General features: G+C 45.2%; 1 protein-coding gene across 5 annotated transcripts; it reads right to left on the minus strand.

Moving 5' to 3' along the window:
* nup98 (nucleoporin 98 and 96 precursor) lies at positions 1–26,184 on the minus strand. 5 transcript variants are annotated; one of them, XM_020485422.2, is made up of 33 exons: positions 25,987–26,184; positions 24,615–24,721; positions 24,347–24,445; positions 23,630–23,677; positions 22,870–23,055; positions 19,189–19,331; positions 18,819–18,926; positions 16,497–16,683; positions 16,232–16,410; positions 15,987–16,130; positions 15,759–15,891; positions 15,540–15,632; positions 15,210–15,350; positions 14,674–14,995; positions 14,316–14,435; positions 14,068–14,227; positions 13,724–13,925; positions 13,494–13,632; positions 13,086–13,263; positions 12,848–13,003; positions 10,768–10,995; positions 10,528–10,657; positions 9,955–10,220; positions 9,506–9,687; positions 9,133–9,365; positions 8,664–8,930; positions 5,602–5,759; positions 3,783–4,066; positions 3,412–3,633; positions 2,796–3,037; positions 2,545–2,699; positions 2,122–2,233; positions 1–1,481 (listed from the first exon to the last, which is right to left on the minus strand). In XM_020485422.2, exons 2-33 carry the CDS (start codon positions 24,691–24,693, stop codon positions 1,294–1,296), a joined length of 5,484 nt encoding a protein of 1,827 aa, XP_020341011.1. In that variant the 5' UTR covers positions 24,694–24,721; positions 25,987–26,184; the 3' UTR covers positions 1–1,293. The 5 variants fall into 5 exon arrangements, with proteins under 5 accessions (XP_020341011.1, XP_031682463.1, XP_020341010.1 ...); XM_031826603.1 differs by having other exon boundaries at positions 15,210–15,281; positions 15,759–15,894; XM_020485421.2 differs by having other exon boundaries at positions 15,759–15,894; positions 25,987–26,183.
* Between the last annotated feature and the right edge of the window lie 512 nt (positions 26,185–26,696).

Genomic DNA, 26,696 nt, shown 5'->3' on the forward strand with positions numbered 1-26,696 from the left:
TTCAGGACAAACAATTTATTCAGACTTTAATAAAAACGTTATCACCGTCATCACAATCATGCACAGTAACGGCGGTAACAGAAGTCCGGAGACCCTCCTCGTGAAAGGCACTGTGCGCGCGGGGAGCGGTCTCCCGCCAAACATACTGCGGCAGCACACACCAAACAATAACTACATACATCAGTTTCACTTTAAACATCAAAAAACAGAAAAACCGGGTGTAAGGGGGAATGGAGGTTGAGAAAATGGAGCGTGTGTGAGTGAAGGTGAGACCAAGGACCCCAAGGAATTGTAAATTATATTTGAAATATTATATTTTTAATCAAACTCCTTGCAAGGACCACAGAGAAACTGTCCCGGCTGGCTGATTACAAGAAAAATAAAAACCTAGCAACACCAAGGAACAAACATAGCTCTGGTAGTCCCCCATACAATAGAAATATGAAACCATATATTTGAGATAGAGAATGGAATCTAACCATCTCCATTCCAATAGACTCACACTCTAGTTTTCAGCCCCCAAAAATAAAATACAAAAATAGAAGTTTATCCAATCTCATTTTACATTCTCTTTTGGTACGCAAAAACAAGTTGTTCACTTCAAGCAGGCTGTTTGTACAAGATTACATCACTAAAATGAGTCTCCATTTTAAGCTAGATAGATCTTCCCTATGTATACACATATTGAGAGTTCATCAGGTGAGTGCAATTCCGCTCACTAACAAAATCCTGGTAAACAATCTTTACTAAATTAAACTTTCCGTTTCCATGGGGATGTAGGAGTCAAACATGTAGTTTGCATGTAGTATTTATACTGGAAATATGAATTGCAGGATGACAGCGTTAACACCAGCCAGTGAGTGAGTGTCCCTTTAAACAGGGTCGGGAGAAGAGAGCTCTTATCAGGATGGTTCAGCAGTTTAATATTTAAATGCACATCATACACAAACACACATCTCAGGCCTCCTAAGTACAAAAAAGCTATACAAAAACATAATGAAAGAAAACAACTTACAAGTCATTCATTTCCAAACACACACACAAACGGAGGAATGCTTCATCCAATTATCTTGTGCCATTTTCTTCAGGAGAAACCAAAGCCCCAAAGGAGCATGGGATACACCGCAAGTCCATCGCTGCCTTCTCAACCAAACTTCCCCTCCTATCTCAATCAACCCCAGTAGTCCTAAACAGTGCCAGATAGTCCCCTCCTACCCCCACTGTTCTCATTGGCTCCCAACAAACTACCTCAGTTCCTATTGGGCGGGGGGCTGAAGGTTCGGGGGAAGATCATTAGCTGACAATGAGCTGTCTCAGGTATGATTGGGTGAGGCTGCGGAGCTCCTCGAGGGCATAGTCCTCAGGCATGGGCAGACGGCCGATGTGGGGCGCTAGCTGGGACAAGGGGATCTCGCCACCCTCACCACCCTGCTGCAGACTCAACACCACACGCAGGATGTTAGCCACGCGCTTGGCCATCTCTGGAGACAAGAGAGAGGAGAAGTTTAGGTAGGTCTCGGAACACACCTATAGTCCAGCTTCTCTAGACCGAGATTGTATCTCAGCCCACATTCAACTTATTTACCGACACTTTTCCCACTAGAGGGTATATCCATGATTGGTGGACTGCTTGGATAAATAATGTGTTTGCGCCGCTGAGCGGTGCCCTGTAAAGAATGTCGATGTCAATGTCTGCGCCCACACGCTCCATTTTACTTCCTGTCTGTGGCAGCATGGTGCCCATATTACAAAGCTGATTAGCTAGGACAAACAGGTGTAAAACAGACAGGTGTGTACACAAAGCTAGAACACAACATGGAATCCATGTTTGGTTTTGATTTGTATTTAATTCATTCTTGGGAACCGCAAACAATTACGTCCTAATCAGAACTGTCTACTGATAGCAGTTATAGGCTTGGACGTGGGAAAAGTGACAAACAGGTGCAGGCCAACAAATAACTCGTAAGGTATATATGTTATAAGACCAGAGTTCCATTCAGGTCTAGAAACTGGGCTAGGGCAGACAGGACAACGCAGAACATTAAAATTAACGTTACGTATATAGATCTGTCCTAGGAAATATCAGCTACCCTCTGATTGGAGCAGACGGCTCCATCTCACCTGATTGGGCGAGGCGGTCCTTGGCAGTGGAGCAGGGGAGGAGCTCTATCCTGCTGCAGAGTGATGTCACCTCGGTGTGTAGACGTTCCAGCTTATAACCAGCACTGTCCATCTGAACACACACGGAGAGAGAGTGAGACCGAGAACGACAGAGACCCATTACATACAAACATCACGCATCAATATGAAGCATTCCAGCACTTTCTATCCATGCAGCGCCAACACACACACCCTCCCACCCACAAACACACATCCTTCCATTTAAAAAACCCATACAGCCTCAATGTGTTCCAGATCATAGTCATATACTGATGGACAATGGTGGCTAAGACTGACAGATAGATAATCAGAAGATCAGCAGCATAGCTAATTGGCTAACATAATCAACTGTAATGGAGTCAACATAACGCCAGACAGATGTACCTGTTGTATGGCGTGTAAGGTCTGTATGACTCTGATGTAGTCCAGGTAGACTCTGCCTGCCGTGTCCCAGTCCTGGATCACAGCACAGCGCTCTGGAACAGCCAGCCCCTCCAAGAACTCCAACAAGTACTCATGGTTATCATTGATGATACAATCTACAGGGGAAACACATACAGTTTGAATAGGGTTAGAGGTGTGTGTGTGTGTGTGTGTGTGTGCGTGCATGTGTGTGTGTGCATGCGCATACACACCTGAAGCTAGGTGTTGTATGACCAGCCTGTGGCAGAGGTTCCAGTGGCCTGCTCTGTACAGGTGCAGGGCCTCTCTGTGTCTGTCTGTCTCTCTTCTGGCTCTAGTAGCTTTGGCCAGGTGGAGCCACTGTTCTGGGATCAGTAGTCTTTCTGTGAGGAAGCGCTCTTTCTGGGCAGACTCCTCCGTCTCCAGCAAAGGGCAGTGCAGCTGGAGCATCTCCCTCACCGCACGCTCACGGAGCCTGGAGAGGAGGACATGTTAGCAGGTTTAACTTTATACAACTTTCCATGTTATAAGTATCCCAACAGGGCTTGCTCACGTAATGTGTAAGCTTGCCTGAGATTATTACATCCGTTAGCTCCCAGAGCACAGAGAGATAACACATTACAGACAATTCACAGTTGGAATTGGAACCCAGCTGGTCACAGTAGCACTTGTGTGAGATTATGATAAACCGTGTTCAGCCTATCAGTCCATCCTGGGCATCTGCTGAGGGCACTGACCCTAAAATCCTCCTGTTACTAATCAATTTAAACTTTGTCATGATTCATGTTAAAGTTGAGTGTGAAGTCTCTTCCTGTGTGTATGTTGTAAGGTGTGTGTTGCAGTACGTACATATCCTCAGATATGTGCAGCAGTACATAGATGGCCATGTCCCAGAGGCCAGCGCTCTCCAGCTGGGCAGCGTAGCTGGTGTGTATGAGGCCCTGTCGGGCGGGGCTCAGGTGTGTGTAGTGCAGCGCCTGCAGGACCGACCACAGGTGCCAGCTCAGACGGTAGTCCAGACGCTCCCACGTCACCGTCAGCGGGTCCAACAACTCCTGCAGGCTGTAGTGTCTGGGAGGGAGAGGCGTCACTTATCATTTAAAACCCACTCTAGCGGTACTTCACTTTTATTCTGTTAAATCTGCTTGAGAATGGAAATGTAGGATTAATTCTAATCTATTTTGAGAAACCTATGCAGTGTGTTGTGGGAAATGTAGTACCTGTCGCTGTATAGTTTGAGCAGGTGGAAACAGATGTCGTAGAGTGGCCGTTTAGACTCTTCTTCATCCATGTCCAGCGGGACTGATTGGTCAAGGTAGGGGGGCAGGGGAGCGCAGGCGTACTTCTGACCCTCTGCAGAGCCCTGGAAGGCGGCTTCGTACTTGGCCAGGGCGTCAGCGATGGAGGCAGTGGGAGGAAGCATGTACCACAGGTGAACCGCCACGCAACGCTTCCAGTCCAGCTCTGAACACACGTTCACCACACAGTCTGTAGACTGCCACACCTAGAGAGACAAGTATATACAGCTCAGAAAACATTTAGTACTAATGTACAGTACTAGTCAAACGTTTAGACACCTAATCACTCAAGGGTTTTTATTTTTTACTATTATCTACATTGTAAATTAATAGCGAAGATATCAAAACTATGAAATAATACATATGGAATCATGTAGTAACCAAATATATATGAGTTTCTTCAAAGTAGCCACCCTTTGCACACTCCTGGCATTCTCTCAACCAGCTTCATGAGGTAGTCACCTGGAATGCATTTCAATTAACAGGTGTGCCTTGTTAAACATTTATTTGCAGAATTGCTCAAATAAACAAAGAGAAACGACAGTCCATCATTACTAAGACATCAATCCAGAACATTTCAAGAACTTCAAGAAGTTTCTTTAAGTGCAGTCTCAAAAACCATCCAGCACTAAGATGAAACTGGCTCTCATGAGGAATGTCACAGGAAAGGAAGTCCCAGAGTTAACTCTGCTACAGAGGATAAATTCATTAGAGTTAACTGCACCTCAGATTGTAGCCCAAATAAATGCTTCAGTGTTCAGAGGAGACAGTGTGAACCAGGCCTTCATGGTCGAATTGTTGCAAAGAAACCACTACTAAAGGACATCAATAAGAAGAGACTTGCTCGGGCCAAGAAACACGAGCAATGGACATTAGACTGGTGGAAAGCTGTCATTTGGTCCGATGAGTTCAAATTTGAGATCTTTGGTTCCAACCGCCGTGTCTTTGAGACGCAGAGTAGGTGAACGGAGGATCTCTGCATGTGTGGTTCCCACCGTGAAGCATGGAGGTGGTGTGATGGTGAGGGGGATGCGTCGCTGGTGACACTGATTTATTTAAAATTCAAGGCACACTTAACCAGCATGGCTACCAGAGCATTCTGCAGCGATACACCATCCCATCTGGTTTGCGCTTAGTGGGATTGTCATTTGTTTTTCAACAGGACAATGACCCAACACACCTACAGGCTGTGTAGGGGCTATTTGACCAAGAAGGAGAGTGATGGAGTGCTGCATCAGATGACCTGGCCTCCACAATCACCCGACCTCAACCCAATTGAGATGGTGTGGGATGAGTTAGGCCGCAGAGTGAAGGAAAAGCAGCCAGCAAGTGCTCAGCATATGTGGGAACTCCTTCAAGACTTAGAAAATAATTCCAGGTGAAGATGGTAGAGAAAATGCCAAGAGTGTGCAAAGCTGTCATCAAGGCAAAGGGTGGTTATTTGAAGAATCTCAAATATATATATTTGGATTTATTTAACACTTTTTTGGTTACTACATGATTCCATATGTGTTATTTCATAGTTGTGATGTCTTCACTATTATTATACAATGTAGAAAATAGTAGAAATAAAGAAAAACCCTTGAATGAGTAGGTGTGTCCAAACCTTTGACTGGTACTGTATATTACAACAAATATGTGGATTGCAAAACCTACACACACAAACATAGCAAAGGATAACCCAGTTAATGGTAGTCTGAACACAACGGCAACAGCTGCATGCGCACACGTGGTTACTTACAGGTTTCCCGGCGAGCAGGGCGAAGATGCGTAGCCTCTCCTCCTGCAGAAATGAGTCTGTCTGCATTCTGTTCCAATCTCCAAGCTGCAGCGCCAGCAGCTCCCGGCCATACTGAGAGCCCACCGCCTGGGACAGCAGCAGGGAGAGGCGGTGGTCCCCTACACACACAGGTTAAAGACTTCTTAATGAGATCCTACAGCCTGGCCCAACTAATTTGTGAGATGCCCCTGGGGCCTTATTATAGCCGCTGCGTAAATTTCACACTAAATATCTGCGTGTGCCATTTCTGAAGAGAATGCACACTCACATAAAACAAAAATAAGATTTCTAAAGTCAGAGCACGTCATCCATACGCATGTTTCCAGTTATAAATCAGATCAGTTTTAAAACGGTGCATGTTTGAACGAGCATTATAACTGCGCTTGAATAATGCCCATCATTCACCTTTTATGGTAAAGACAACACCCATATTTGCTGTATACTTTGAAAGTACTGGAATTAGGTCAAGACTGTAAATATACACTGCTCAAAAAAATAAAGGGAACACTAAAATAACACATCCTAGATCTGAATGAATGAAATATTCTTATTAAATACATTTACTTTACTTTTTTTCTTTACATAGTTGAATGTGCTGACAACAAAATCACACAAATTATCAATGGAAATCAAATTTATCAACCCATGGAGGTCTGGATTTGGAGTCACACTCAAAATTAAAGTGGAAAACCACACTACAGGCAGATCCAACTTTGATGTAATGTCCTTAAAACAAGTCAAAATAAGGCTCAGTAGTGTGTGTGGCCTCCACGTGCCTGCATGACCTCCCTACAACACCCAGGCATGCTCCTGATGAGGTGGCGGATGGTCTCCTGAGGGACCTCCTCCCAGACCTGGGCTAAAGCATCCGCCAACTCCTGGACAGTCTGTGGTGCAACGTGGCGTTGGTGGGTGGAGCGAGACATGATGTCCCAGATGTGCTCAATTGGATTCAGGTCTGGGAAACGGGCGGGCCAGTCCATAGCATCAATGCCTTCCTCTTGCAGGAACTGCTGACACACTCCAGCCACATGAGGTCTAGCATTGTCTTGCATTAGGAGGAACCCAGGGCCAACCGCACCAGCATATGGTCTCACAAGGGGTCTGAGGATCTCATCTCGGTACCTAATGGCAGTCAGGCTACCTCTGGTAGCGAGCACATGGAGGGCTGTGCGCCCCCCCCCAAAGAAATGCCACCCCACACCATGACTGACCCACCGCCAAACCGGTCATGCTGGAGGATGTTGCAGGCAGCAGAACGTTCTCCACGGCGTCTCCAGACTCTGTCCTGTCTGTCACATGTGCTCAGTGTGAACCTGCTTTCATCTGTGAAGAGCACAGGGTGCCAGTGGCGAATTTGCCAATCTTGGTGTTCTCTAGCAAATGCCAAACGTCCTGCACGGTGTTGGGCTGTAAGCACAACCCCCACCTGTGGACGTCGGGCCCTCATACCACCATCTGTTTCTGACCGTTTGAGCAGACACAAGCACATTTGTAGTGTGCGTGACTGGAGGTCATTTTGCAGGGCTATGGCAGTGCTCGTCCTGCTCCTCCTTGCACAAAGGCGGAGGTAGCGGTCCTGCTGCTGGGTTGTTGCCCTCCTATGGCCTCCTGATATACTGGCCTGTCTCCTGGTAGCGCCTCCATGCTCTGGACACTACGCTGACAGACACAGCAAACCTTCTTGCCACAGATCGCATTGATGTGCCATCCTGGATGAGCTGCACTACCTGAGCCACTTGTGTGGGTTGTAGACTCCGTCTCATGCTACCACTAGAGTGAAAGCACCGCCAGCATTCAAAAGTGACCAAAACATCAGCCAGGAAGCATAGGAACTGAGAAGTGGTCTGTGGTCACCACCTGCAGAACCACTCCTTTATTGGGAGTGTCTTGCTAATTGCCTATAAATTCCACCTGTTGTCTATCTCATTTGCACAACAGCATGTGAAATTTATTGTCAATTAGTGTTGCTTCCTAAGTGGACAGTTTGATTTCACAGAAGTGTGATTGACTTGGAGTTACATTGTGTTGTTTAAGTGTTCCCTGTATTTTTTTGAGCAGTGTATATAAAAGGAAATATCAATGGCAAACGTCTTGAGGTATTGGCAGAGTTCTCCCCCCACCATTAACGTTTGCTGTATCTGACATTTTCTGATACACAAAAACTGCACATTTTTGCAGACCTGTAAACAGAAGTAAATGTTTAATGTAAAACATTTAAAAATATATATTTATTAAATAGGAGTAGGACCACTTACAGTGATTGTCTACACACTTCAATTCAAAAAGATCAACTGTCTGTTCATATGCATGTTATGCATAAAGCAAAAACTTGAAATTATAATTTCCTATTCCTATTGGCCTATCTAATAGGCCAATTAAACGAGAGATGCTCATGGTCATTTGCTGTATGGCTTTTTCGGGAATATGAACTCATGGCCAGAAAAGGTTACTGGAGAAATTTGACATTACAGAATTCAGACGTAGCCTACAAATGTTATTGGAAAAGGTGAACTGTCTGTTCTACCGTTAAACTGCTCTTCAGATCAGACCACAGACCAAAATACTTGAAATAGTGGTAGTTTATCGATTTACCACTGAAGTGGGTGGAATTAAATGAGAGATTAGATAGGCTACAATTTGCCCTAACTTGTTGGATGCCTATAGGCTATTTCGGAAGTATGAAACCATCACAGTCCAAAAAGCTGCGGAATTTATTCTGCAATGATCATGGGAATGAAAGAAATCGGAAATAGATTTCAAATTATTTTAGAATGCAAAGAAAATAGATTCTGCAACCACTAGAAACAGTGTGCGGGAGGGTAACATAACGCCAGTTTGGGGCATATTCTGTGTGTAGGCAACATTTCTAAATGAGGCCCCAGGTCTGCAGCAGGCTTTACCTTCCCACCCCTCATCCATCCATCCCCTTTCTTCCGGATCTCTGTTCCCCTTCCTCTCTTACCAATCCCCTCAAACTCCGCTCTCCCACCTCTCACCCCTCCAAACCCCCCTCTCCTCACCACTCTTCTGAGCCAGCCTGCAGGCGTCACTGATGCGGTGTCCAGTGAGGTAGCTGAAGATGGCCTCCACATGTCCTCCCCCATGACTCAGGCCCACCTCCTGCTCAATCCTCTGGGTGGCGCTGTGGGACAGCCAGGCTGAGAAGCTCCTCCTCCTCTCCAGCTGCTGCAGGTAGCCGCTGGTACCAGGCTCTGGCTCTGGCGTACCCAGCCGACCCCACAGGGCCTCACACAGAGTCCACACCAGAGCCCAGTGAGCCAAGACCCCTACAGGGAGAGAGAGAGATAGGATAGCATAAAGTTATATCTGAACTCATTGAGACAGCAATGGGAGAGAGAATTAAAACAGAGGTAGCAGGGGTGATGTTAGAATCATAGGGAAGTTTTGGAATTGGACCAATAAAGTGCGAGCCATCTACCATTGTGTGTGTGTGTGTGTGTGTGTATATGAGAGTGTTGCATCGCTTACCGTCTCCGGCACCAGCCTCCTGGTTGAGGTCAGTGATCCACTCCACGTACTCGTGCAAGGCGGCCACCCCACTCTGGGGCTGGATGAAGGGGCAGGCCCCCTCTGTACTGATGGTGCTGTGCTTCAGGCCAATCTCCAGGGGCCGCTGGTACACCGCCTGGCTCTCCTCACTGTCCCGCGGCTCCAGACCAACCACCTGCTCGATCACTACCTTGAACGGACTGTCTGAGAGTCTGTATGGGGAGGGGAAAGAGGGGAGTTTAGGGTTCAGTTTCTACCACCCATAACCACTGCTCTGATACAGTAAGTCTGGATCCCATTCTGACACTCCTACAGCATTGTGTAAATGAGTGGTCTGGTGTTTGTTACTCACCGTTTGCTCTTGGCATGTTTAGGCAAAAATCCAAAACTTCCAGCTCCTGCGTCTCCCTGGTCCTGCTCCTTGTCCCCAGCCCCACTCAGCCTGTCTCCACAGTGGACCAGAGTCCAGCCTGGACCCCAGCCAACCCGGAACGACCGGCCCGTGAACAGAGCTGCATCCATCAGCAGACGGCCCTGGGTGGAGGGAATGTGTTGATTACGTTGTCTAGATGATTTAAAACTGCCCGTACAGCTATGTTCACACATACGAAAACCACAGTGGATTCATTGAAATGATCCAACAAATGCCCATGGTCTCTCCATGTCCCTCATGTATCCCTGTGTGTTCAGTCTACTGTACTGTCACATATTTAAACTCTTAACTATCATGATGTAGGATGAAGTGTCTAGAAAGACACCTGAAAAATACAAATTAAATACTAGTAGTATAGTTATCATTACCTTCCCCAGTGTGACTGAGTTCTCTGGGGCTACAGGGCCCCCCAGGCGTCGAGCCCCCACCGTCCGTACAGTGGCCTCGGCCGCTGGGGCTGGCAGCAGGAAAGAGGGCCCCAGCGAGGGCCAGGGGGAGAGCCGCGAGGGCTCAGGAACCACCGCGGACGGCCGAGACATGGACAGCCTCCCGGGAAGGCCCCCTCCAAAGGGCACGTCAGGGAGCTGAGGGAAGAGACCTGCCCCGCTGAAACGAGTCTGCAAGAGACCACCGACTGGAGAGAGAAAGAGAGCAAGAGAGATCGATGAGCATTTTATAATAGCAATAAGGTACCTCGGGGGTTTGTGGTATATGGCTAATATACCACGGCTAAGGGCTGGTCTTAGGCACGACGCATTAAATGTTTTATCATACCTGTGGTATACGGTCTGATATACCACGGCTGTCAGCCAATCAGCATTCAGGGCTCGAACCAGCCAGTTTATAATAGCATTTAAGACATGTTAGGGTCTCCGAGTGAAGGATGGGTGACTGTGTGCGAGGGTAGAAATCAATGTTAGGGCTGTGTGTGACACACTTACTGGAGGGCCTGCCCTGAGTGCCAGGCAGGAGGATGCGAGGGGAGGCCCTGTCTAGAGAGCTCTTCATCCCTCCCTGCTCAAGGAACATGTCACCATCATCATCCTCAGCAAACAGAGATGCCTTCATGATCTGAGAGCAGAGAAACACACATCACAAACACATTGTTTTCATGATGTGATTGAGGGCTCCATTAGCCTCAACAAAAAGGCAGAATGTGAGGGTGTACAGTAGTATTTTACCTGGAGAGTGTGTGGGTTGATTCCCATCGAGGAGGCAATCTGACTGGATGCAGAGACAGGGTTATGTTCTGTGGGGGTCACAGTACCCAGCCGACTGCCCTTATCCTCCCCCATGCTGCTCTCCCCAACCTCCTCCAACATGCTCTCCCCTGGGGCATCCTGGGTAATGTCGGCCATATCACTGTCCACCTCAGACATGCGGCTCAGCAGCTCCAGCACAGCCGTGGACTGGACACAGAGCGAATGGACACAGGATACACACACAGCAGGGAAAGTGCAACCAAACACACATAGTAAGGTGACACACCAAGAAGAGAGACACACACAGACAAAATCAGTTTAGTGCAAATAAATGAAAATGGTCAGCACAAGTCAGACAGACCAGCCAAGTGTGATCTTTAATCCGTTTATTTCTTAGCTTTATCAGATCAAATACAAGATATCACAGATGTATATAGGAGCATGTTTTACATAATAAAATAATTAATAACTTGACTCAATATTACCCCAAGAGTAGATGTTGTAGCTTCTTAAACCCTCAACCAGAAAAAAGACCTAACCCTGAATATATTCTGCAGGACTGGCAGCTTATCACACATCACTCATTATCTTTGGTCATCATCTCAAAGCTCGTTTCAAAGAGATAAACTAATATTCATTACAAATAATCAAAAATACATTGTGTAGATTTTTACGAGATACAACCATAATAATGTGAGGTTTTCTGAAGTTACCATAATCAGTACTACACATGGGCAAATTATATTGGCTTTTAAAACATAACAATGGAAGGAACAGTTGGCAAAACAAACATTTTACAATATAATACAGATTTAATTTAAGAAATCTTAAAACCTTACAAACAAACTATTTCTGAGTTAAGACTTCACTTCAAACATTTCCTTAAAAAGGGGAAATCTGCAGTTGGTACATCCATTTTTAGACTTTGAAAGTAATGATATAAACACATTGATTCTTGAAAAATCTAACAGATGCCTCATGAGCATAGTTGTCATACACTATCACCACCCAAAATATAAGCTTGTGTTACTCCTTTGTTTGAACAATGTCAATTTTACAATGTCAATTTAAACAAACTGTATAGCCTCAAAACATGGTTAAAACTACAATTTCAATATCATGGATGGTCAAGCCCCTGTATTCATAGCACTGCCCATGTGTTTGGGAGTGGTTACATTTTTCCCGCCCCATCCCTTAGCTGTTTACCAAATCAGTGGCGGGGTAGCGATTTGTTATTGTTCGAACTGCAGATTGCCAGTTAGATTCTCTGATCTAAAAAACATAGCCTTTAAAGGGATACTTCTGGATTTTGGCAATGAGGCCCTTTATCTACTTCTCCAAATACAGGTTAACTAGTGGATACAATTTTTATGTCTTTGCATGCAGACAAAAATTCCAGAAGTATCCCTTTAAAACACTGTATTTTCAATCCACGGATGACTTCATGCCATAGCTATTGATCCAGGGTGATGTTTAGCTAAGGACCGTTTATATTTAGAGCACAGATGAAGTTGATGTTCCTGAATCAGTTGTGAGGGGCAGAACGTAACCACTAACCAGGACTGACAAGACTTTTGACAAACTACCCTGCCCACCTGTCTGTGGGTGGGTTGTGGCCTCCACCACCTCAGGTACAGCTGAACCTGGGAGAGGAGAACCCAGCCTTCCCCACACCTCCACTGATAAACAGATAATGTGGGGTGTCCCATCTGATCAGTCACTATACTCAACAGCCCATCCAACTGATGTCAGATCAATGTTTAGCAACCTTATTTGGGGTGCAGAGATCACCAAGACCATCAGCATCAAGGGCTACCAAACTTAAAACCTTTCCATAGAAACCCATTGAATACAACCCATTATAGAAGTGGTGAAACAGCTGAGATCTAAGCAGAGAACCCCACACACTGCATGTGGCTGTAATGGTAGTGGAAAGGAAATGGCTTCAATTCAGATCATGTATATTTAGGTTGTATATTGACTAAGGCCTTCCAGGTGATGTAGAGAGCAGTGGGTGTGACTGTCAGTGTGGGTGGGCGCGCTGTGCTGCTCCGTCTACCTGAGCCTGTGGCGCCACCTGCTGCTGGGAGGGAGGAAGCTGCTGCAGCCCCGGGGGAAGTGTTGTGGCCGTCTTCAGCTTCTTGGGGTCCACTTTGAGAGGCACTTCCTCATCCTCATCAGAGTCCTGCAGGCCATACTTAGAAAAGTGGGCCACCTGCAGACACAGAGAGATGAGTTACAGACATTGGAAGGGAGATATGGAGACACACCTTTCGTATGTGTCTAGGCATGCTTACTTCAAACACCCAGGAGCCGGTCTCGGGGCGGTACTCAAGGAAGCGGGCGCCCTGTTTGCGTGAGGCGTTCTCCAGACGGCCCTCGTAGTTCATCTCAGACAGACGCTCAGGGTTCTTTATCTGAGTACAAGTGGTCTTATCATTAGGCCACACTCCATCCAGAGTCACCTCCGCTCGCCTGGCAGAGGAGAGGAGTGAGGGAAAGGAGAAAAAGGTATAAAATAACATGGTGTAGTAAAGAGGTGAGAGGTAAAGGATGAGAAAGAGAATATCAATTTGAGTTACGTCTCAGCTGTGATCACTAGCAGAATATGTTGAATCAGTTTATGACTTCTGTGATTAAATTACAAGGAAACTGATAACGACATTTTCCCCAGTGTGAAGGGGAGTAAGTTCCCTGTCACTGACCTGTTGAGCCCCTCCCCCTCAGCAGGCTTGTTCTTGTCGTCGGGGTAGACGATAACCTCTTTGCGTCTGAAGTGAACAATCTCATCCAGGTTCAGCCCAGTCACATTCACCTCGCCATGGAAAAACACTGAGCCGTAACCTGAGAGCCAATCAGAGAGCAGAGCAGTGAGCTACGGACCAATTATTTCCCCAGAGCTGTTTCCACCCGACCAATCAAGAGAATCGTTGACCTTTTCTGCCCACGGTGAAGTTCTCCACCACACACACGCCGTTCTCGTCCACCATCTTGGCCAGCTCGTCCATGGCGGGGATGGTATAGTAGCCCACACGGCACAGAACGATACCTGCAGGGTGTGGGGGAACCTCCTGCACCTCCTCCTCTCGCTCCTCCTGTATAGAGTCCTCTCCCAGCGATATGTCCTCGCTGCTCACCTGGAATCAGAACACTCATGTCAAACCTCAAAAGTAGAGCACTATATGAGAAGCATGGCCAAAAGAAGTGCCCTTAATGGGAATAGGGTGTCACTTGAGACGACCATATTCATCATCGGTCTACTCTGTTCTATCAGCTCACCTCCAGGCCATTCCTGCCCCTGGCCCCCACCCTATGGGCATTGAGCTCTGAGATGGTGTCCTGCAGGCTGGGCTTGGTGTAGAACTTGTTGATCTCCAGGTCATCCTCGGCCCCTCCCTCCACCACCTCCCTCACATAATCATCCTCATCCACACTGGCACTGTAGGGGGGGGTGGGGAAGACATGGTTCAGCAACAAACATCACACAGATCAATATCACTGACGGTGTGTGTGGGCGCGTGACTGACCTGAGTCCGTTGAGGGGGTACTCCGGTGGAGATGCCAGGTCATCTGTGTCTCTGTTGATTGGGCTACTGTACAGGCTGCTGCCATTCAGGTTCTTCAGCACCAGCTTCTTGATGCTCTTCCTGGTTTACAACACCAGAGAAACACACAGATCAGATACCATACACCAACATCACTGTCAGAATACAGACAGAAGCATATAGCAAAAAAGCAAGTTGTAGTATTCGCTAAGAAAAACAAAACAGAAAAAGAATATTAAAAAAATAAAATAATAATAAAATAATTAAAAAATTCGGTAAATCAGTTGAAACAGAAACATGTCAACTAGCTACAAGCAAATTTCCACAGACGGCCACCTACCTGGGCATGAAGGCTCCATTGGTGAGAGAAGGCTCGTCATCATCCAGCCCGTCAAACAGCTGAGACTTGGAGGAGCCCGAAGATGTCAGAGCTTTGGGCCGCACACGTGTTGCAGGCCGCGGCGTCAGCTTGTAGTGAGTGGGCGTGGTCAACGCCTTCTGGGCCGCCGGATTGGTGGGCTTTAGACGCTCCTCCTTCTTTTTGGGGTCAGAGAGGGGGTTTCTGAAGAGGGGGGAGTCACCAAAGGGGGAGTAGGCCAGAGCATTGATCTGCTGCTGCAGCACTGCCTGCTGGGCCGCCGCCGCGTTAGGGTCCGTCAGCGCTGGGAGGAGAGAGAGAGACAATTATAGCTTCACCTAGCCTTCAAGGGCTACTGGAAGTTTCCACCACAGTGTAATGTTATCCAGCCAGTTTCTTCAGTACACTGAAAGAGTAATACGACTAGGTACTAAAGGAAAGTGCTAGAGAATGTGCTTTCACAATCAGCTTGAGACTGGGCAGAGGAGATAAAGGTGGTAGATGGAAGTGGTATTTACCAACAGGCTGTTGTTGTGCTCCGAAGCCCAGAGTGCTGGTTCCTGTGCTGAATCCCTGCGGTCCAAACGCTCCTATTGTTCCCAGAGTGGAACCCAGTGTCTTGTTATTCCCAAACAGAGACATCTGCCCAGTGCCCACCGCTAACAAACACAGAACACACTTAGAGAAACATCCACAGGGGACTACTAATGACTGACCATACAGACTCCGGTAAAACACCCAAACAGGTAGGTGTTTGTTTTTGCTTTTCTTTACACGATGGATATTTCATGTATTTTTGGTTTCTTTATTATTGTATCCCAGACCTATGGCGCCCTTCCTGTTCATACCTGCTCCAAAGCCAGCTCCCAGTCCGGTCCCCAGTCCTCCTGCTGCCGTCTTGTTCCCAAAGAGGCTTCCGCCAGCAGCAGTGGGTCCAAAACCTTCACACAACACAGAAAAAACACGATCACTTAAATAGCCAATACGATTATCGCTAGACAATTTATTTGCAAGTACTAGCCTTTATAACACAGGTGCACTTCAATAAGGGCAGATGATCAACTCACCAAAGTTAGATGGGTTGGTGCCTGTTCCGAGGGTGAGGGCGGATTTGTTACCAAAGAGGCCGGTGCCTGTGCCAAACGACGAGGCGCTGGTGGTGGTGGCGCCAAACCCTGCCGTCTTATTACCAAACAAGCTCTGCTAGGGACAGAGAGCGGATTAATACACACCCATCCCACCATGCCTTCACCTAACAACTGTGTAAAAGCCTGCGCAGTAGAGTTGATTAATACCTGTGTGCCGACGTTCCCGAAGGCGGTGTTGGTTTGTCCGAAGAGACCGGTGCCTGTCCCAAAGCCTGTGGCTGGTGTGGTCTGAGCTGTGTTTCCAAACAACCCCCCTGCCTGGGACGCCGCAGTGCTCCCAAACAGACCCCCCTGGGATGGAGAGAGAGTTACTCTAGTGGAACGGTACAACAACACAGACAGAGCTAATGTTAGGCGTGTGAGTGTATTAACATGTACGTGTGAGCTCTCACCATGGTGCTGGTTTGTTGGGGCTGGCCCATGGTGCTGGTGTTGCCAAAGGAGAATCCTGTGTTAGGTGTGGTTGTGGCCTGACCGAAGGGCTTGAACAGGCTAGCTGCCTGCTGGGCCTGCTGGGGCTGTTGCTGCTGGCCAAACAGACTGCCTGTGGCTGTACCAAACCCACCAGTACCTGGGGATAGGGAGTTAAAACTAATATATAATACATTTGTATTTATATTTTCTATTGAGCTTCGTCTATGGGCCTATGTGACTTACTGGTGCCGAAGTTGGTTTTGGCCTGGCCGAAGGAGAAGCCTGTGTTGGTGGCCGAGGAGCCAAACAACCCTGCAGCCCCCGTACTGGGGGTGGCTGCGGCCGCAGTCCCAAAGAGCCCCCCTGTTGGTGCAGCCATGGGGTTAGTGGGGCCCTTCCTTCCTGCTTGGTAGTCCTCCAACCTCAGCTCCTACACATAGCAAACACCACACAGAAGAGAGGGTGAGTGAGGCCTGGGCTGCACTGATCCCATCTTGCACTGGCTCCAAACACACCCTACACTGACACTCACAAAAACAAAACAAAAATCACCACAGACAACAAAAACACACTTTTACACGCATATGCTGCGGCTACTCTGTTCTATATTTGACTCCTATTATTATCATCGATCCTGATGCCAAGTCACGTTACCCTGCAATAATGTTCATATCTACCTGAAATACCTCGTACCCCTGCACAGTGATCTGGTACCGGTACTCCCTGCACATAGCTTAATTCTGGTGTATTTTATTCCTCGTTACCAATATATATATACAGTGGGGCAAAAAAAGTATTTAGCCAGCCACCAATTGTGCAAGTTCTCCCACTTAAAAAGATGAGGCCTGTAATTTATCATAGGTACACTTCAACTATGACAGACAAAATGAGAAAGAAAATCACATTGTAGAATTTTTTATGAATTTATTTGCAAATTATGGTGGCAAATAAACTTTTGTTATTGACCAAATACTTATCTCAATACTTTGTTATATACCCTTTGTTGGCAATGACAGAGTTCAAACGTTTTCTGTAAGTCTTCACAAGGTTTTCACACACTGTTGCTGGTATTTTGGGCCATTCCTCCATGCAGATCTCCTCTAGAGCAGTGATGTTTTGGGGCTGTTGCTGGGCAACACGGACTTTCAACTCCCTCCAAATATTTTCTATGGGGTTGAGATCTGGAGACTGGCTAGGCCACTCCAGGACCTTGAAATGAGTCTTACTCCTTCGTTGCCCAGGCGGTGTGTTTGGGATCATTGTCATGCTGAAAGACCCAGCCACGTTTCATCTTCAATGCCCTTGCTGATGGAAGGAGGTTTTCACTCAAAATCTCACGATACATGGCCCCATTCATTCTTTCCTTGACCAGGATAACTGATCCGTGTACCTTTGCAGAAAAACAGCCCCAAAGCATGATGTTTCCACCCCCATGCTTCACAGTAGGTATGGTGTTCTTTGGATGCAACTCAGCATTCTTTGTCCTCCAAACACAACGAGTTGAGTTTACCAAAAAGTTATATTTTGGTTTCATCTGACCATATGACATTCTCCCAATCTTCTTCTGGATCATCCAAATGCTCTCTAGCAAACTTCAGACGGGCCTGGACATGTACTGGCTTAAGCAGGGGGACACGTCTGGCACTGCAGGATTTGAGTCCCTGGCGGCGTAGTGTGTTACTGATGGTAGGCTTTGTTACTTTGGTCCCAGCTCGCTACAGGTCATTCACTAGGTCCCCCGTGTGGTTCTGGGATTTTTGCTCATCGTTCTTGTGATCATTTTGACCCCACGGGGTGAGATCTTGCGTGGAGCCCCAGATCGAGGGAGATTATCAGTGGTCTTGTATGTCTTCCATTTCCTAATATTTGCTCCCACAGTTGATTTCTTCAAACCAAGCTGCGTACCTATTGCAGATTCAGTCTTCCCAGCCTGGTGCAGGTCTACAATTTTGTTTCTGGTGTCCTTTGACAGCTCTTTGGTCTTAGCCATAGTGGAGTTTGGACTGTTTGAGGTTGTGGACAGGCGTCTTTTATACTGATAACAAGTTCAAACAGGTGCCATTAATACAGGTAACGAGTGGAGGACAGAGGAGCCTCTTAAAGAAGAAGTTACAGGTCTGTGAGAGCCAGAAATCTTGCTTGTTTGTAGGTGACCAAATACTTATTTTCTACCATAATTTGCAAATAAATTCATTAAATATCCTACAATGTGATTTTCTGGATATTTTTTTTCTCATGTTGTCTGTCATAGTTGAAGTGTACCTATGATGAAAATTACAGGCCTCTCATCTTTTTAAGTGGGAGAACTTGCACAATTGGTGGCTGACTAAATACTTTTTTGCCCCACTGTATATATGTATTTTTTTAAACTGCATTTTTGGGAAGGGCTTGTGAGCAAGCATTTCATAGTAAAATCTACACCTGTTGTATTCTGCGCATGTGACAAATTCAACTTGATTTTGATTCAATACTTTAAAGTGGATTCCTCTCGTCTCTTTCCCTTTCATTTGAACTATTCTAAAAGACAAGAGGGCAGCTGAAAATAACTGCATAATAATGACCCACCTCCAGTGACTTGTTCTCGTACTCCTTCATGGCTGTGATGCACTGGTGCTTGGTGTTAATGCTCGTGGTCACACCCCCTTTCACCATGGTGTCACTTCCTGTTGCAGGCTGAGGAGGACAGAAGAGGACATTCATTGGAATACAAACTCCTTTACTGTATTGTAGCAGGATAAACTGATTACTCGTACACATTGCAGAGAAAGCTGATCTATGATTTTCTTGAGGATTACAGTAAAGAGTTGCATGACATACAGCAGTAAGTACAGACCTTTCTAGATAAAATAACATTCCATACACGACACTAGACAGAGTCCTAGTACAGTAGTTTGGCCCAGGTGTAATGGGCTAGCCTAGGTCAGGCCAAACTCACGTTGAACTTGACAGTGGTGCCTGGCTGAGCGGCTTGCTGGGTGAACCCTGAAGCTCCGAACAGGGAGGCAGACGCCCCTCCGAAGGGGTTGGAGTTGGTCGCCCCAAACAGCCCCCCGGTGTTGGCCGTGCTCGTGCCAAAAGCTAGACAAAAAAAAAACATCTTAACGATCTAGCCAGACATCAATAATGATGTAGGACCATGTGACCTGACCAAGATAACTCCTGCCCCTCATGAGTGATCTAAAAATCGTCTGAAATATGAGCAATATACAACATCAAATGCATCTAATCAAAAGATAAACAAATATTCAAAGAAAATAAATGTAAGGTATTACACATGATCTCATTGTATTTCATTGAACACCAGCTGTCACACAATTACTACAACGGACCAGAACCCTCTATCTACTACAATTTTACAGGCTAAATAGAAGGCACTGGAGTAGCCATAGGAGTGCCACCACAAAATAATAAAATTTCTAAACCAGTTCTATTTGCCATTGTTGCATGTATGGAACTCTGAAAAGGCACAGAATTCTAAGCTTACACTCCATAGACCCAGTCGGTATTAGATAGAACGTTGCGACCCTGCCTACCAGCGGGGAAAACAACCTGTGGTTACCCCATGGACTCACAGCAAAAACGCGCCCTTTTTCAAACGCAATTTCATTGTGTCTGCTTGTTTTAGTAAATTACTTTTCAAAAGTGCCTGGTCCCCAGTGTTAAAAAAAACAATAGTGGGGGTTCACTCATGCCCCTTTTCATTACGATGCTAGCAGCCAATTGAGCGAGTGAGCGCTAGCTCGCTACCGACCGGAACATGAAGCCTACCCCAACACAAAACGGCCTATACAGCTACAAGTAGTGAGTGGCATTAAATCGAACTGTACTAAACAAGTTAAATATCTTACATGTGATGAAATGTTTTACACATATAGCTACACCTTATCTTATCTCAGCTCACTGGTCACCATAGCGGCACCCACCCGTAGCACACGCTCCAGGAGGTATATATCACTGGTCACCCCCAAAGCCAATTCCTTCTTTGGTCACCTCTCCTTTCAGTTCTCTGCTGCCAATGAATGGAACGAACTGCAAACATCTCTGAAGCTGGAGACTCATCTCCCTCACTAGCTTTAAGCACCAGCTGTCAGAGCAGCTCACAGATCACTGCACATAGACTTTTTCTTTTGTTCTACGGTCTTATTGATTGTAATTTGTTTATTCCATGTGTAACTGTTGTATGTGTCGAATTGCTATGCTTCATCTTGGCCAGGTCGCAGTTGCAAATGAGAACTTGTTCTCAACTAGCCTACCTGGTTAAATAAAGGTGAAATGCGTGTAGCCTACTTGAACACAGCGTCCCCACATTTTCCACTCTCCCACACCGAATAGCCTGAAGCCACAGGGCTCTTCTTGCAGGCTCCATTTCCCTATGTGGGAGCATTGCGAACTACAGGTCTGGATTTTTGGCCTGGCTACATGTACATTGAACAACACAGTAGCCAGTGGTGTAAAGTACGTAACTTGTTTGGGATAGGGGGCAGCATTTTCACTTTTGGATGAATAGCGTGCGCAAAGTGAACTGCCTCCAAATCAGTCCCAGATGCTAATATATGCATATTAATATCAGTATTGGATAGAAAACACTCTGAAGTTTCTAAAACTGTTTGAATGATGTATGTGAGTATAACAGAACTCATATGGCAGGCAAAACCCTGAGAAGTAATCCAAACAGGAAGTGGGACATCTGAGGTTTGTCGTTTTTGAACTCACCCCTATCGATACACAGTGGGATATGGGTTATTTTGCACTTCCTAAGGCTGCCACTAGATGTCAACAGTCTTCAGAACGTTGTTTCAGGCTGCTCATGTGGGGGGCCGGAAGGGAGCTGTTTGACTAAGGGGTCTGCCTACAGCCTCGTTCTCAGTCACGCGCTTTCACTTGAGGTAGCTCTCGTTCCATTGCTTTTCTACAGACAATGGAATTCTCCGGTTGGAACATTATTGAAATTTTATGATAAAAACATCCTAAAGATTGATTCTATACTTAGTTTGACAAGTTTCTTCGACCTGTAATATAACTTTTTGAACGTTTCGTCCAAATGGACCAGATGTCGCTTTTGGATTTGTTTACCAAACGCCCTAAAAAAATAAGCTGTTGGACATAAATGGACATTATCGAACAAAACAAGCATTTATTGAAAAACTGCGATTCCTGGGAGTGCATTCTGATGAAGATCAAAGGGAAGTGAATATTTATACTGCTATTTATGAATAATGTTGACTACCCAACACGGCGGATATTGCTCTGGCTGGTTTGGGCTCTGAGCGCCGTTCTCAGATGATGCTTTTTCCATAAAGTTTTTTTTTAAATCTGACACAGCAGTTGCATTAAGGAGAAATGTATCTAAAGTTCCATGTATAATAGTTGTATTTTCATCAACATTTATTATGAGTATTTCTGTGAATTCATGTGGCTCTCTGCAATATCACTGCATGTTTTGGAACCACTGAACGTAACACGCCAATGTAAAATAAGATTTTTGGATATAAATATGAACTTTACCGATCAAAACATGGGGTAACATGAAGTTCTATTAGTGTCATCTGAAGAAGATCAAAGGTTAGTGATTAATTTTATCTCCATTTGTGCTTTTGTGGCTCCTCTCTTTGGCTGGAAAAATGGCTGGGTTTTTCTGTGAGTTGTCGGTGACCTAACAATTTGTGGAGCTTTTGCTGTAAAGCATTTTTTAAATCAGACACTGTGGCTGGATCAAGGAGAATTTTATATTTAAAAGGGTGCCTAATACTTGTACAAGTACTGTAATACTTGGCGCCCTGCAATTTCATTGGCTGTTGGCGAGGGGTTCCGCTAGCAGAACAGGGTTCCAGGTTAAGGAAAAAAATACTTTAAAGTACTAAAGTAATTTTTTGGGGTTCTGACTTTATATTTTTGCCAACTTTTACTTTCCCTGACACCCAAAAGTACTTGGGCCATTTTCCTGTCAAAATGTAACAATTCACATACTTATCAAGAGAACATCCCTGGTCATCCCTACTGCCTCTAATCTGGCAGATTCCCTAAACACAAATGCTTCATTTGTCAATTATGTCTGAGTGATGGAATATGCCCCTGGCTATCCGCAATAAGAAAATTGTGCCGCCTGGTTTGCAAAATATAAGGAAATAATTTAAACTTTTGATAAAGTACATTTTATCAATTCCATTTACGTTTTATACTTAAGTATATTTAAAACCCAATACTTTTACTCAAGTAGTATTTTACTGAGTGACTCACTTTTACTTGAGTAATTTTCTTTTTAAAAGTTCTTTACTTTTACTCAAGTATGACAATTGAGTACTTTTCCCACCGCTGACAGCAGCTTTTCGTCATTTGATATTTCTGTATAACAACCAATTTTTTTAACGAAGTTTCCTCTTTTACAATGAGGCTCAATAGGAAATAAAGTTGGTTTCCCCCAATTTGTGGGTGTGGTCGAGGAGAATTCCTTATTAATACGTGAATACCGACTGGGACTACATAGTACACCCAATATGACCACTGTCCCACTGGTCACAGAACAGTCCTTTGAATGGGAATGCATTATAGTACAACTAATTCTATGGTAAACCTGTTTGAACAACCTCAATGCTAGACAGTAAAAATAGACACTAACTGCCAAAGGAGGCTGGTTTGGCGGCTCCGAAAGCATTGCTCTGCTGGGAGAAGAGTCCTCCACCGCCGCCCGTGTTGGTGCTGCCGAACAGGCTAGTGGACGTGCCGCTGGCCGTGCCAAACCCAAAGCCGCTACTGGTGGACGACGTTACGGGCTGGCTGAACGTACTGGAACCAAACAGGCCACCTGGGGAGGGACACACACCACCTCAAACCAGCTCACACACAGGTCCCTATGGCCAGCTGTAGGAGTGCTCAACTCAAATTCTTGTAGGACCCAGGCTAATGGTTTGGTTTCATGTTCACTGAGGATCCTCTAGAACTGGAGTTGTGCATCCATGATCTGACTAAGCCAGACAGATGGGCCTTTAGGTCCATCTGAACTAGTTTATGGGAGCCCCTAATCATTTCACTCATCACAAGGAGAGGTTGTCTCAAATAACACGCAGCCTTCATCCCCCTTGTCCCACCTTTTTCTTTCCTCTCACTCAGCACAAATAACCCACAAACTCTCACATATATTACAGACAATAGGGCCATACACAGTGCCACCTGTCTACATGATCACACTCCCTTTAAGAGCAGAATGCAGACTGTGGCTTTGCTCCAAACCAAATACTACATATTGTATATACTTTGTATGTACGGAAACCCCTTTCAAGAGTATAACAGGGTCTGTGGGTGCGCAGCCTTTTTGTGTGTGCACATCCGCCTGTTTAACAGCGGGCCGTGTGTGTGCGCGCGCGTCAACCCATGCTTACCTCCTCTACCTGCACCAGTGTGGATTTGTTGAGGATTGGCTGTCACCACTTTTGAGAGAGTAAAGCATTACAGGGTGGGGTTAGACACATATTCAACCACCACATGTCAGTAGCAGCATCACGGTGGGCACAAAAAACACTCACCATTATATATTGAATAATAGATAAATGTATAAAGCACATAGTCAGCTCTCTGTCTACTGCGAGTGGCAGTGTGATCATGCAGGTTCACTGTTCAGGCATACGTCACAGTACAAAAGCTAGTCTTAAACATGTTCAACGTCATACTTTATCAGTGCTATCATATTGACCCATGGAAATCTCCATGAAGCTTTGTGGTTAAAATGCCAGTGGGAAATGTCATAATGTAATCTGTAGGTTATGCAAAAGTTATACAAAAGACCTTGTGCCACAGACACCTTTCTTATGTGGCTATTCATTCAAATGAAGAACACGGTCACCCTGAACTGTCAGCAGAGTTAACCACCTAAACCACTGCAATGGAGAACTGGCCTGGTCCTAAACCCAGAAGATAGTTGCAGAAACCATACTGCTATAGGGCCTCAGCAGATTATAGTGAAAAAAGTATTCAGGAAAGCAGCTTTGGCCCCTGTACTACAGGACGTTAATTAGAAGAACAGATCTGATATTCGACAGGATTAGGCAGGTACTGAGTTATTAACGTGTTATAGTCAGGATCAGGGAGATGTGGCAAACCTGGTTTATTCTGCGTCGCACCAAAGAGTCCTCCAGTGTTGTTGGTAGCCCCAAATGCTGAGGCCCCGAAGCCACCTGTCGTCGCCCCAAAGCCAGTGTCTGCAAACACAGGGTCAACACCACCCCTTTTATAATCTGGAACAATTTAACTTTACTTGAGAGTGAATTCTGAGGCGAATACATTGATGAGACAAGCAGGAAACCATAAAGGTACTCAACTTGTCAGGGATACATTAAAATTACACTTGCGCACATTGTTGTTACTTACTTTGTTGTCCAAACGTGGATGAAGTTCCAAATCCTCCGGTCCCTCCCCCGAAAGGAGCACCAAATGACTTGTTGAACATCTTCTCCTGCTAGCAGGACTGCATATGTCTGCTCAGCATTTCACAAAATGACAAACTTCAGCTTATATCAGCAGACAAAAAATAACCGACAAACATACTTGATAGTAACTTAATACAATTATAGTAATCACATAAATGTTCAAAGTTACCAGATCTAGCTCGATACAGCTGGCTATGTATGATTTTGGGGCATGGGTATTCCCTTAGCCAAGAAGAGAGCAGTAGATGGCTCTGGCTGAACACAGTACCTGATTTATATCAGTGCGTGAATGACGTTGACATTACAAAAGGATTTCCATTAGAAGCTAAGGTTTTCTATGAGACAGCCGATTGGCATGTAAAATGTTTTGTTAGATGTTAAACTGGTTTTTAGCATAACCTGGCCTATATGGCAGTTATAATAACACACATAGCAACACAAAAACGAATTAAAGTTAGTTGAGAAATGGAATTGAGAGAAGCAGTGTATAGTAATTAGTTCTGGCGGTGCGAAGTTCCAGAAGACAGGACTAACGTTAGTTCCAATATAATTCCTGTCATGAGAACCTAGTTAGCGAGCTAGCTTACTCAGCTACTGTAACGTTAGTTAACCACCGTCCACACATTCACTACCTGCCAGTCCCTCAGTTCATTGATATATATTTTTTTAGAGCAAAGGCCAAGAGTCCAGGTAGAAATAGTTTTACTACTTTAGCTAGATTTCGCTAACAAATAGCGCTCACCGCTCCGTTGGCTTGTTAACTAAAGATTACGTTTGAAAGCCAGATAGGCGCCAGAATGTGTTCTCATCACGCTAAACCAAGGCCTGGCAGACGTCGTTAGTTAACTAGCTGCTAGCGCACTACTTACAGACTGATATTAAAACAGTCTTTAGCCAGTTAATTGCCCACCTCAAAACATTAAGAAAATGATCACACCAACGTCGCACAAGATAAAACCAGATATGACCAGTTTAATCTGCTAGCTAACGTTAGTTATACACATCCGCAAATGTCGCTGGTGAGTCAGAACCGCAAATCTGTTGACGGTGGCTAACAGTTAGCTAGCTCACTAATTAGCTAGCTCCTGTTAGCAAACCCTCTGACATGATAACAATCTTTGATATCCAACAAATGTATCTAGGTCGTTCAAGTCAACACTATAGTTAGATATATTGACAACTTTAACCGACCAAAATAGCTAGCTAACGTTAGCTGTTCAAGAACTCATTGCTAGCTAGTTGTGATGTTGTGCTAACTAGCTTGATATGTAACCCAGTTGAAAAAGGGATGGAAGGACAATGTTAAAACTCACCGTAAATAAGATTGTTCAATACAATACGTGTATTTTGATCCAGTCACAATATGGGTGTAAATTGGGTCGACGTCTCTAAACTGGATTAGATTGTAATGTTCTTTTTCCGAAACTGCGGCTTTTCGTTGCACAACGAGGAGGGAAACTGCGGTAACGAGGCCGAAATGCGTCACGACGCACGGCGGCTACGTTCGGAATATGTCGACGCGCACCAACGTTTTATCGGTCCTAGACTTGAATAATTTAGAAAATAATAATGGGCAAATATTGTACCATCTAGGTGTGCAAAAGCTCTTAGAGACTAACCCAGAAAGACTCACAGATGTAATCGTTGCCAAAGGTGATTCTAATATGTATTGGCTCGTGTGTAAATACTGATGTAAATGAGATATTTCTGATATTTCTTCACTTCCAATACATTTGCAAACATTTCTAAAAACACATGTTTTCACTTTGTCATTATGGGATATAATGTGTAGATGGCTGAGAAAACAAATCTATTTAATCCATTTTGAATTCAGGTTGTAACATAACATGTGTAACAAGTCAGGGGTATGAATACTTTCCGAAGGCAGTTGAAAAAAAAAAGTATGTGGACACCTGCCAGTCGAACATTTCATTCCAAAATCATGGGCATTAATATGGAGTTTGTCCCCCCTTTACTGCTATAACAGCCTCAACTCTTCTGCGAAGGCTTTCTACTAGATGTT

Source organism: Oncorhynchus kisutch, linkage group LG6 (assembly GCF_002021735.2).
Source record: "Oncorhynchus kisutch isolate 150728-3 linkage group LG6, Okis_V2, whole genome shotgun sequence".
NCBI classification, from domain to species: Eukaryota; Metazoa; Chordata; class Actinopteri; order Salmoniformes; family Salmonidae; genus Oncorhynchus; species Oncorhynchus kisutch.

Coding starts and splice junctions, on each gene's coding strand:
- nup98 (XM_020485421.2), bottom strand. CDS start 24,693: ATGTTCAACAAGTCATTTGGTGCTCCTTTCGGGGGAGGGACCGGAGGA. Junction 18,927..19,188: donor GCACCACTGTCAAGTTCAAC/GTGAGTTTGGCC, acceptor TGTCCTCCTCAG/CCTGCAACAGGAAGTGACAC. Junction 10,221..10,527: donor CACTCAGGGCAGGCCCTCCA/GTAAGTGTGTCA, acceptor TTCTCTCTCCAG/TCGGTGGTCTCTTGCAGACT.